Source organism: Saccopteryx leptura, chromosome 5 (assembly GCF_036850995.1).
Source record: "Saccopteryx leptura isolate mSacLep1 chromosome 5, mSacLep1_pri_phased_curated, whole genome shotgun sequence".
NCBI classification, from domain to species: Eukaryota; Metazoa; Chordata; class Mammalia; order Chiroptera; family Emballonuridae; genus Saccopteryx; species Saccopteryx leptura.
In genome coordinates, this window is record NC_089507.1 from 5138852 (window position 1) to 5151030 (window position 12179).

The 12179-nt window shown below is 63.1% G+C and overlaps 1 protein-coding gene and 1 long non-coding RNA gene across 2 annotated transcripts in view; both read left to right on the top strand.

Annotated features, from left to right (window-relative positions):
• The window catches only part of STX18 (syntaxin 18), a 109424-nt gene extending 98074 nt beyond the window's left edge, over window positions 1–11350 (top strand). Inside the window, exons 8-11 of the mRNA XM_066385201.1 lie at window positions 7633–7691; window positions 9281–9350; window positions 10183–10263; window positions 10927–11350. Coding sequence (XP_066241298.1) covers window positions 7633–7691; window positions 9281–9350; window positions 10183–10263; window positions 10927–11022 — 306 coding nt within the window. The 3' untranslated portion in view covers window positions 11023–11350. The remainder of the gene's footprint in view (window positions 1–7632; window positions 7692–9280; window positions 9351–10182; window positions 10264–10926) is intronic.
• A 7-nt stretch (window positions 11351–11357) lies between these two features.
• On the top strand, window positions 11358–11743 carry LOC136405728 (uncharacterized). The gene is made up of 2 exons (XR_010751563.1): window positions 11358–11494; window positions 11531–11743. It is a non-coding gene; the product is annotated as an uncharacterized lncRNA (long non-coding RNA).
• Window positions 11744–12179: the final 436 nt, after the last annotated feature.

Below are 12179 nucleotides of genomic sequence, written 5' to 3' on the forward strand. Positions count from 1 at the left end.
CTTTTTTTTTTTTTTTTTTTTTTCATTTTTCTGAAGCTGGAAACAGGGAGAGACAGTCAGACAGACTCCTGCATGCGCCCGACCGGGATCCACCCGGCACGCCCACCAGTGGCGACGCTCTGCCCACCAGGGGGCGATGCTCTGCCCATCCTGGGCATCGCCATGTTGCGACCAGAGCCACTCTAGCGCCTGAGGCAGAGGCCAAGGAGCCATCCCCAGCGCCCGGGCCATCTTTGCTCCAATGGAGCCTTGGCTGCGGGAGGGGAAGAGAGAGACAGAGAGGGAAAGCGCGGCGGAGGGGTGGAGAAGCAAATGGGCGCTTCTCCTGTGTGCCCTGGCCGGGAATCGAACCCGGGTCCTCCGCACACTAGGCCGACGCTAAATGTCTTTTTGATTGCTGCTCTGGTGCCTTGTAACTGTTGCCTTGCTGGTGTGACGGCGAATGCCTTGTAACTGTTGCCTTGCTGGTGTGACGGTGAATGCCTTGTAACTGTTGCCTTGCTGGTGTGACGGTGAATGCCTTGTAACTGTTACCTTGCTGGTGTGACGGTGAATGCCTTGTAACTGTTGCCTTGCTGGCGTGACGGTGAATGCCTTGTAACTGTTGCCTTGCTGGTGTGACGGTGAATGCCTTGTAACTGTTGCCTTGCTGGTGTGACAGTGACAGAAGCAGCCTCAGCAAGGACTGAAAGGCACAAAGGGTGGTGCCCAAGTGCTGCTCTCGCCTCCTCCTAGTCCCGGGGCCTCCAGCACCCGGTGTTGTGCCAGCGCTGGCACAGTCTCCAAAGGAAGCGGGTAGGCGTGACAGGAGCCCCTGCCGGCTTGGGACTGCAGCCGTGCACAGCCCCTGTGGGCACAGGCATGACGCTGCCTGTGGAACACGCCTCCCTAGGGCTGGAGCCGCCTTCCTGAGACTCCGCCCTTCACCTAAGAGCTGAGAAGCCGGCTCCCACGGCAGCCTCCGGTGGCTGTACCTGACAAACACCTTCGCTTGTCCCGCTCCTCACTGGGGACAGAACTCCCTAGGACACGTTTTCTCCGTGACGCTCTTCATAAGCACAGTAAAGGTGGTGAGCCGTCACTGTCTCCTTGAGCTCTGGCCAGAAGCACTGCGTGCCCTGCCCCAGGCCCCTGGTTAGTCAGGGGCAGGACTCATATCAGGGGTAGAGTTTTGCCCTCTGTGAGCCTCGTCCACTGAGGCCTTCGTGGGGCTGAGCTCTGGCTGTTCACTCTTGTCTCATGTCTTTGGGGAATCAGCTTATGTCCTCAGAGAGGCCCTCCCTGGCCTCCCTGGAGGGCCCCCAGCCATCTGTCCCCGTGCCCCGCCACATTAACTCAGCCCCCTCCCCCAATGCAAGCGCCGTGAGCGTGAGCGTGAGCGTGGGAACTGGTCTGCTCCTGGGACCGGCTCCGAGCTGGAACAGTGGTAGTCTGGTGACTACTGGTGAATGGGTCAGTGACTGAGGAGTATAGTGTAAGAGCTGTGGGTCGTGTGAAGTGGGAACGCAGGGTCACCGGTAGGAACTGCCGGCTGGTCAGCCTGGTTTTGAGGTATTACTGTTATTATTTATACTCGTGAGTGCGAGACGCAAAGCTCCGAAGCCTTTGCTGGGGACAGAAGTGCACGCAGTCTCGTCACCAGGAGGGCACGTTGCGCTGTGGCCCCTTCCCTGACGCTCTTCGTGCAGGACGCAGCGGGGAGCAGCATGGGGGCCTGCCAGCCTCCTCCCAGGGCAGCGGGGAGCAGCATGGGGGCCTGCCAGCCTCCTCCCAGGGCAGCGGGGAGCAGCATGGGGGCCTGCCAGCCTCCTCCCAGGGCAGCGGGGAGCAGCATGGGGGCCTGCCAGCCTCCTCCCGTGGCAGCTGGGATGCAGCATGGGGGCCTGCCAGCCTCCTCCCAGGGCAGCGGGGAGCAGCATGGGGGCCTGCCAGCCTCCTCCCAGGGCAGCGGGGAGCAGCATGGGGGCCTGCCAGCCTCCTCCCAGGGCAGCGGGGAGCAGCATGGGGGCCTGCCAGCCTCCTCCCAGGGCAGCGGGGAGCAGCATGGGGGCCTGCCAGCCTCCTCCCAGGGCAGCGGGGAACAGCATGGGGGCCTGCCAGCCTCCTCCCGTGGCAGCGGAGAGCAGCAGGGGCGCGGGAGCGTGGCGGGTGTGACCCTGGCGGTCCGCCTCGCGAGAGATGGTGAGGGAACACGGGCTTGGGGCCAGACGGAGGGGGTTAGGAGTCCCATTTATATCACTTACTGTCTGGAGTTTGGGCAACAAGACTGGCCTCCCTGAACTTGAATTTGGTGAGAGCCCACAGCCCCACCGGCTCGTTGGGAACGCAGTGACGTGTGCGCAAGCAGCCAGAGCGGGGGACCCCCTGCGGCGGCCATGTGGCAGCCGGCACTGCTGCGCCCCTGGCTCGCGTGCGACCTGGCTCAGCTGATGCACACGGAGCAGAGATGTCCGCCTCCTCCTGGGAGCTCTTCCTTCCTGGGTGAGTGCTGAGGCCCCGTCCTGTCAGGGGGCTGCCCCAGGGAGTCACGGTGTGTGTGCAACACGCCTCTGCCGACCCCAGCCGCGCCGGGTACCGGGGCCTGTCTGCATCGGGTACTAAAGCAGCCAGAACCGGCAGACCTCCTGAGGAATGCGGTGTGACTGCAGGTGCACTGGGCAGAGGCTGTGACGTTCAGGACTTTTGTGACAAGCTGTTTAATGTTCGGTTCACTTCTTTATCAATTGGGAAAAACAGCTACGTACCATATCTTATCGTCTGACTAAACCCCAGTCATATTTTAAAAGGCTTACCTCTGAAAAGGAAGAGAGAGAAATACTACAGTTCTGGTTTTAAGTGGGAAGGCGTTGTAGCAAATTGTGGTCATGATTTACAGTCACTGTTTTGGAAGCTTTCCTGGGGTAAAATAATGAATTAAGCCCTAAAATAGCACTTTGTTTCATGATTTCCCCCACAGCAGCAGTTGTCCTGTGTTCCCAGCTGGTCGCAGGGTATTGGAGGAGTTCCACAATTAATTTCCATTTGGACCTCATGGTACGGGAGTCTGAATGCCTTTGAGCAGGTGTAAGCAAGTGTTTGCGTTCAGCCCGAGTGCATTTCTACGTTCCAGTGGAAGACGCCTCCTGTCTGAGCCCACATCCACTTCATTTGCCTCTGGGGAAACCAGCTGCCTTTGTTGATGCATTCCTTGGGATCCTGTTCAAGGATCGTATGTGACTTCTGTTCTTAAATCTGCATGAAAGGGGTCCCAGTCCCATCCCCTGAGGTGGCTGTGGAAGCACCAGGTGGCCGACGGGTAGGGCTTGTGCCCTGTGGTTGGCTCATCACCGAGAACACGCGCATCATTGGTAGAATCTGAGCGCCACATGGGTGAGACCTGGGTCCAGACCCTGGGGAGGCTCCAGGTTCACGGGGCCCCGGTGGGGACCAAGGGCAGGGGTGCAGAGCCCCGAGTGTGAAGGTGTTTGGCATGGGACTGGCACACGTGGAAGAGCCCCGAGAGGGCCAGGGCCGTGGGCTCCGGACCGAGGGGCAGCGGCTTTCTCGCTGAGCCCTGTGGGTCCCCAGCCTGTCCCCTAGCCGCTTTGGCCCTTTGCAATGCAGATACCTCTCCTGGCCTCACTCTGCACCCAAGGCCTCTGTAGGAGCGGTGCTCTTGTTAGAACCATAGTGAAGAGGATTCAACTATACATAGAAAAGGGTTTCTGCAGCACTGCATTGACAACGTGGACTATGTCCTTTACATGAGACTAGAAACCCTTTCACGGGGCCCCGTTGGAAAGTCTGACCTCTAAATGTAATAAAGCAGTTAACTAAAATGCTTAGCACTGGTGAAACACACTGTGTGGCAGGTACCACTCCGTCACGTCAGTGTTACTAATCTGTGCTGCCCCGTCTCTGGGACTGACACTGGCCCATTGTACAGAGAGCTCCCTCGTCCCGGACACTTAAACATAACGCCCGCCGCGTGGCGGGGACACTCCTCTGCACTGAGGGACGGCACTGTGCTGTCGTGAGTCCTCGCTGGAGAGGAACGGCCACAGCAGGCGCCCACACAGCGGAGGGGCCCTGCCCGCCCACCTTCCTGGTCCTCCAGGCCTCTCGCCCCCTTTCCAGTGGCTCACAGGCTGGACGAGTGTTGCCACTAAGGCAGGCTTGTCTTCCCGGTGCCTACACGTGCCCCTGTCCCTGGTGCTGACCGTGAGGTCAGGCCTCATTATCACTCCTGCTGTGATGTCCCTGTCCCTGCGGCCCCAGAGGGTGAGGCCGCGTGCATTTCCTGTGCCCAAGAGAGTGGAAGCTGGGAGTCACAGCGCCCGGAATTTGAGGGCAGAGCAGTGGAAGGGCCTTCAGTGTATTTAATGACTATCTGGCCTGTCTGGACTCCCGACTCCAGACAGTAACTAACACTGGGTGGGGCTCCCTGTGCCATGCACGCCGGTCAGCAGCTTACATGCTTCAGCCTTGTCTTCCTCCTAATGGCCCTGTTAATTTAGTAATATTAGTTCTCGTTTCAGTGTTGAAGACAGAGGCACAGAGAGTTTCAGTTACCTGCCCAAAGTCACACAGCTCAGAAGGATCAGGCAGGGAAGGATAAGAATCATCACATCTGTTCACTAAGAGAAACCGACAGGCCACATAGAAGGCCACTGACTGACCCGTGGTCAGCCAGGGAGTTCCCACGAGGCCCCTGGCATCGCTGTCACCTGCCCCTGCCGTGTGGCTGCTCCCTGCCTTACTCAGCCTGTGAGAGGCGAGGTGGATGGGCGGCCAGGGAGCAGCGGAAGCGATCCTGGAGCCTGGCCCGGAGAGGCTGCCGGGGACCCTGGGCCTCCAGGTCTCGCCTGGGCTGTCTGCCTTTGGTGTGGGAAACAGTTGTTTATAAACCACGGTTTCATTGCAGCCGCCCCGCCCCTAGTTACAGAGGCTGCTCCCCGCCCCGCCCCTAGTTACGGAGGCTGCTCTCCACAGCGCTCCGGCCTGGGCCTCGGCACCCTCTCCTCAGCCCTGAGCACGGCCTCACCCTCCGCAGGGGTTTCTCCCCCTCCTCAGGGACCGCTGTTCCCGGGGGCATCCGGACCTGTGGGCGGGGAGGACGGCAGAGCCAGACTCTGGGAGGGGCGGTCCCCAAGTGCAGCAGGAGGCCCTGGCCACGGGGTGGGGGTGGGGGGGGGTCCCAAGGAGCGCCCCAACAATGTCACCTCAGACCCCTAGTGAATTGTTTAGGGACAGTTTAAAAGCATAAAAGGCTGTGGATTTAAAAGGACAGGGACGTATTTTGTCACTAGAAAAATTCAAAGATGATGCCGCCTGCCATAAAGACCACCGGAGCGGTGCCTGAGCCCCTCCGTGCAGACGGACTGTTCTTTCTTAAACACTGAGTGCCTGAGCCCGAGCCCCTCCGTGCAGACGGACTGTTCTTTCTTAAACACTGGGTGCCTGAGCCTGAGCCCGAACCCCTCCGTGCAGACGGACTGTTCTTCCTTAAACACTGGGTGCCTGAGCCCGAGCCCCTCCGTGCAGACAGACTGTTCTTCCTTAAACACTGGGTGCCTGAGCCCGAGCCCCTCCGTGCAGACGGACTGTTCTTCCTTAAACACTGGGTGCCTGAGCCCGAGCCCCTCCGTGCAGACGGACTGTTCTTCCTTAAACACTGGGTGCCTGAGCCCGAGCCCCTCCGTGCAGACGGACTGTTCTTCCTTAAACACTGGGCGCCTGAGCCCGAGCCCCTCCGTGCAGACGGACTGTTCTTCCTTAAACACTGGGTGCCTGAGCCCGAGCCCCTCCGTGCAGACGGACTGTTCTTCCTTAAACACTGGGTGCCTGAGCCCGAGCCCCTCCGTGCAGACGGACTGTTCTTCCTTAAACACTGGGTGCCTGAGCCCGAGCCCCTCCGTGCAGACTGTTCTTCCTTAAACACTGGTGCTCACGTCTCTGCGGACAGTTAGGGGAGCTGCCCCCGCCAGACCCAGAAGTGAGATGTTTGATCTCTTCAGTGGCCTGGGGGTGGTGCGGTGAGAAGGGCCTCGCAGTGAGCCCCCAGCCATCCCTCCTGGGTGGTCGGGCTCTGCGGGGAGCTCCTGGCACCCGGCCCTTCCCGAAGCTTTGTGGCCCACTGGCCTCTGACTCGGGGTCTGAGAAGTGTCGGGCCCTGTGCTGGGGTCAGGGTCCAGGAGGGACGGCAGGCCCTGAGCAAGTGTGGTTAAGGTGCAGGGGAGCCTTCTGAAGAGCAAGGTGACCGGAACAACCTGCCTGCCGTGTCCAACCAGGAGGAGCCTGTGCTGGCGGGGGGCGCAGCTGGCACTCTCCTGCCAGGGGCCCCGCAGGGAGGCCTCAGCCCAGGCGCAGAGGGGCGGGGCTGCGCAGACCCCGCCCACCAGGAGAGGCAGTGGCCCGTAGGGGCCGGATGCAGACAGCAAAGGGCAGGGCCAGCGTGGGGCAGCGTGACAGGACTGGCTCGAGGTCCCGTTGACCAAGGAGTGGAGGACACACTGAAGGAGAGAGTAAGGGCGGAATTCAGGCCGGAGGGACGAGTGAGGACAGCAGGCGAGCAGACCGGTGGGGGGGGCAACACAGAGAGGGGCCAGGAGGTCCTGCATGGGCCTGTGTGCGGGGGGAATGGGCTGGTGGGCATCGTGAATTTCAGAGCCATGATCTTCCTCCGTTGCTCAGCAAGTGATGAGCAAGGACCTGCTGCACTGTGACCGGCACAGGGCGCCTCGGGGCGTCTGGTGTGCCTGCAGGGTTAACTGAGTGACAGAACGGAACGCGGGTTGAGTTTGGGAGGTTCCCGGCTCCCATCCCCGTCCCAGGCGGCTCTGGGACACGCACAGCCAAGTGCACGGCAGACAGCAGTCCTGTCCCGAGAGGTTTGCCGAGGTGCTGGCCCCGGTTAGAAAATGAGAAATAATTTCAAGCTGGGGGACCCAGGATGGTGTCGTGGAGACAGTGGTGGCTGACCTGGGTCTGGGACGCGGGAGAGGAGAGGGGACACTCGGGGTGGCGAGGCACGCGAGGCCGGCGGCGTGGGGCGTCTGTGCGGAAAGGGGATTCTCCCGGGCCCCCGCCATGGTGGGGCTTCAGGTGCTCCGTGCTTTTTCCTGGCCCCGTCCCGGTGAGAACAAGGATGGCTGGGCGGGCAGGACCAGCTGTCTGCTCTGCCGTGTTGCTCAGCACTGACGAGCTCCCAGGGCGTCGTGTACAGTGGCTGTCCTTACCAGACAGCCCGGCAGCCTCTCTGGCTCTGGGCTCCTCTGCCCCGTGGCACAGCGCGGCCCGGGGCTGGCTCGGGAATCAGACTGCTCTCTGCCTCTGGCTTGCTCAGCAAAGCCGCTCAGCCTCACGCCCCACATGAAACAACGGTCCCAGAGGCAGAAGGCGAGGCCTGGGGAGCCCAGAGGAGACCGTGGGCAGGAGGAAGGCTGTCCTCTCTCAGTGCGTTTTAACTTCCTCCCAGAAGCGGGTGTTTTCACGCTAAGGCGCGGGGTCTGCCAGCGGGCCGTGTCCGTGCTGGGGAGTGGCTCCCGGAGGAGGGACCGAAGAAGGCTCCGCGCTGGACACGTGCCTTTGGCTGCATCGCTTCTGAGACTTGAGCTCAATGTGATGACATTTTCACTGTTTGTTCCCTCGCAGTTTGAACAAGAAAACCAGCGCCTCGTTGGAGAAATGAACAGCCTGTTTGACGAAGTGCGGTACGTGTGCCGTTCCGTGGTGAGCCCACGCCCCGATTACAGCGACTTCCTTCACGCGGGTGGTACCTATGGCTCTCAGCAGCCCCCCAGGGCAGGGCACACAATTCACTGAGTTCCTTAGCTCGCAGGCCTGCTGCTCGGGGCTCCCAGGTGCCGCCCCGTTGTAGGTCATTGGTGACCGCTGATTATACCCAGTGCAGTGAACATGCCATTCGAGCCCTCGGAGATGAACCAGGGCCTCGGGAGGGCCGCCTGACCGCGGGAGCCGCCTGCCGCAGACGCCCTGCCCCGCCCCCGTCTCCCTGCCCCGCCCTGTCTCTGCCCCGCCCCGTCTCTGCCCCGCCCCCGTCTCCCTGCCCTGCCCCGCCCCGTCTCCCTGCCCTGCCCCCATCTCTGCCCCGCCCCCGTCTCCCTGCCCTGCCCCGCCCCGTCCCCCTGCCCCGCCCCCGTCTCCCTGCCCTGCCCCCATCTCTGCCCCGCCCCCGTCTCCCTGCCCTGCCCCCGTCTCCCTGCCCTGCCCCCGTCTCCCTGCCCCGCCCCGTCTCTGCCCCGCCCCGTCTCCCTGCCCCGCCCCGTCTCCCTGCCCTGCCCCGCCCCCGTCTCCCTGCCCTGCCCCGCCCCGTCTCCCTGCCCCGCCCCCGTCTCCCTGCCCCCCCCAGAGGAGTGGACAGCACAGAAGGCAGGGGGCCCTTGGCTGAGACACTCAGGCCCGTTTCCCTGGGGGTGTCGGAAAGGAAGGCCTGAAACCCCCGTTGCCTCGTGGGCACGTCCCGAGAGAAATGAGTCCTGAGGTGGCACCCACACGGCCCTGGAGAGTGAGTGCAGCGTCCCTGACAGCCGCCCGGCCCCTCCCCCTCCCGGCCTGTTGCCCGCGGTGCGCCACCTGGTCCCTCCGCAGCTCCGCGGCACCTGCCCCACCTCACTGTTCTTGCCGAGCCTCCGCTCTGTCCCTCACCCGGCCCGGGAGGAGTGTGGGTGCCCGTGACACCACAGGAACATCTCTGCTCCCGCCTGGGCGGGGCCCACAGCCTCCCGCCACTGTCACCGCCCGTGCCGGGACAGCGCCCTTTTGAGACACCCACCAGCCCAGCCCGCCTCGCTGCCCCCAACATGGGGACAAGTGCTGATGACACTCAGTTGCTGATCCCGAGATGTTTTCAGACAGGATCAGAGGCGTTTTCTCTTCAACGGGGAGCTGGTTTCAGCGATAGACCAGCCCCCCTCAACCTGCTGAGCAGGAACAGAGTTGGGCCGTCAACATGTCTCTCGTTTTCTTTTGACTCCACGCGTCACTTGTCACTAGTCTAGGTGCAGGCTTGAAGGCTTTGCTCTTTGGCACTGCCGGCCGAGCGTGGCCACGCGCTCCTGGCCGCACACGCTGACTCCGAGGCGGGCACTGTGGGTCAGCTGGCACGGGAGGGCGGTCTGCACAGCCCCGTGTCGCCACTGGGCTGCGGGACATTCAGAGCTGCCCCTTCCTGGAGCCTGCGCGGGGTTCCTCCCTCCCACCCGACTTCTTTAGAAACCTGTGACATTCCTGTTAGTTACCTGGTACTAATAGCTAATATGTAACCTATGTTTTCATGAAGGCAAATCGAAGGGAAAGTGGTTGAAATTTCCAGACTCCAAGAGATATTCACAGAAAAGGTTTTACAACAGGTAAGCAAAGCAGTGTTTCCCGTTTTAGCTTAAAAGAGGAATGTACTAAGGATGTCTGCAGCCGTGTCTCGGGCGAGCCCGTCTCTCGGCAGCCTTGGCGTGGGGGGCAGCTGTGCACAGGGACCACTCGCGGGCCCGGGCCTCGTGCAGCGGGACGGGGGCGCGCGTGCATCTTGGCTCCACTTGCCACTGGCCAGTGGGGTGGCCTCCCGAGGCTAGAAAACGCTGTTCGTTCAGCGATAGCCCATGGGGCACGTTCGTCCAGCGCAGGCCCGACGGGCAGCGGCTCTTTCAGCAGCGAGACGAGGGCTTCTGGCAGGGGTTCCGGCTCCAAAGCGTTCCCAGTGTCTGGAGGGGTGTTTTGCAAACACCCTGCATCCCACGTTGATACTCGGAGTCACGTGCTGACACAGCGCATTTCTGCAGCCAGCCTGTGTGTTCGCACGTGCCTCCGGGGCTTAGTCTCCGCACTTCCCGAGGAACGGGTGAGCGCAGAGGGGAGGCCCTGGCGTGCGGCGGCTGCCCTGAAGCTGGCGGCTGTCCTGTGCCTCCCTGGCCAGTGGCACGGGAGAGGGGCAGTGACAGCACAGGGCACAGCCCTGGGCTCCAGTCCCAGCCCTGCTACTTGGTGGCTGTGTGACTTTGGGCAGCTTACTAAACTTCTCTGAGCCCTAAGCATCCCTTTTGTAAAATGGGATGCTGCCCGCCTGAGGGTGCAGTGAGGATTCCCGGGTTCACACGTGTAAAGCCAGGGCCTCCGTGAGGGGCAGCTGCTGCGTGCGTGGCGTGCGCTCGGGGCGGGGGGCTGGGCTGACCGCCTGTCCTTCCCCAGGAGGCCGACATCGACAGCATCCACCAGCTGGTGGTCGGAGCGACCGAGGACATCAAGGAGGGCAACGAGGACATCAGAGAGGTGGGCACTGTGGGCCCAGCCGCGTGTGGCATGGTCCTGAGTGGGCAGTGGTGTCCCCTCACTGGTGGGGCTGCCTGGGAGCCTTGTTGGGGTCGTGCCCGCCAGGCGGAGCACTGCTGTAGGCTTGACGGCCACTGCCCGGCCCACTGTCACCAAAGGGGCTACGGCCCGCCTCCCCCCACAGGGGCGGGGTGCTCCTGCAGGCCTCTCCCCGACCCCCTCACACCCACACACACCCGGGACCGAGCCCGGGCGCCATGTATGGAGGCCACCACGGCCGACTCGGCGGAGTGACCTTGTCCTGTGAGTGTGCTCCGGGGGTTGGGACGGACATGGGACTGTCCCTAGGCCCCCACCATCACCTGCTGGGGACACCAGCCAGGGCAGCCATGGGGCCGAGTCTGTGTACAGGCTCAGCCTGGCCCAGCGGGGAGCCCCCAGGGGTCCGGTTTCCCAGGAGAACCGTGCAGGACCCCCACAGAATGGCGGGCCAGGGGGAACCGCCCCTCCCCCACCTGTCCACTTAGGGGTTTTGAACCAACTTTGTGGTTTTGCTTCATAACAAGCCGTCCGTTCCGGGCGAGCTCAGGGTGCAGCCACGGGAGGGGTGCAGCCCCCGGCCCCGAGGCCTGCACCCAGGGAGCCCTGTGCTGCCCCCCACAGGCCATTAAGAACAACGCGGGCTTCCGAGTGTGGGTGCTCTTCTTCCTGGTGATGTGCTCCTTCTCCCTGCTCTTCCTCGACTGGTACGACAGCTAGGCGCCCGCTCGCTCCGGAGGCCGCACGGCCATGGTCTCTGTGTCCGCCGCTGGCTGAGACCAGGCTCCGCCACGGGGCCGTGGGGGGTAGGGGGCCGAGACTCACAAGTACACTCACTAAAGGGACACCCAGACCTGGGCTTTAAAGCCCATGTAGTATCTGGAGAACTACGAACACAAGGTGGTCTGTGCGGGTCGCGAGGCCAGGTGGACGGACGGAGGGCGTCGCTGTGTCTACCTGGAGGCCGCGGGCGGGGCCGCCCCTCGAGGTCACAGCAGCTCTCCCGCTCCCCCACCCGCACGGGGCTCCGAGGACACGTGACCTGCCCTCCTGCTCTGGGCCAGGGAGCTTTTCCTCAGAGAAGGAAAGGGCCGCGGAAGGCCCCAGAAACAGGACGGGAACGTCCATCTGTCACGGCAAGAGGGCGACACGTGGAGCCTCCGGACAGCCCACACGGCTCCCTGTGCTGCCAGTCAGCGGGCATCCCACACGGCTCCCTGTGTGCCAGTCAGCGGGCACCCCACACGGCTCCCTGTGCTGCCAGTCAGCGGGCACCCCACACGGCTCCCTGTGTGCCAGTCAGCGGGCACCGCACACGGCTCCCTGTGTGCCAGTCAGCGGGCGGCCCGGAGACCCTGTGTTCTCTATCTGCAGAGAACACGTCAAACGTTACGTGTGAATGAAGTGACAGTCAATAAAGTCCATGTCACCAGAAAATTCAGATGGGGCTCACCTCAGCACCGCGACGGTCAGGACCCCTCACACGTGGTCTCCCTGTGCACACGGCCCCAGCACGGTCAGGACCCCTCATGTGTGGTCTCCCTGTGGGCCGCGGCCCCAGCACGGTCAGGACCCCTCACGCGTGGTCTCGCTGTGTGCCGTGGCCCCAGCACGGTCAGGACCCCCTCACGCGTGGTCTCCCTGTGTGCCGCGGCCCCAGCACGGTCAGGACCCCTCACGCGTGGTCTCCCTGTGTGCCGTGACCCCAGCACGGTCAGGACCCCTCACGCGTGGTCTCCCTGTGTGCCGCGACCCCAGCACGGTCAGGACCCCTCACGCGTGGTCTCCCTGTGTGCCGCGGCCCCAGCACGGTCAGGACCCCTCACGCGTGGTCTCCCTGTGTGCCGCGGCCCCAGCACGGTCAGGACCCCTCACGC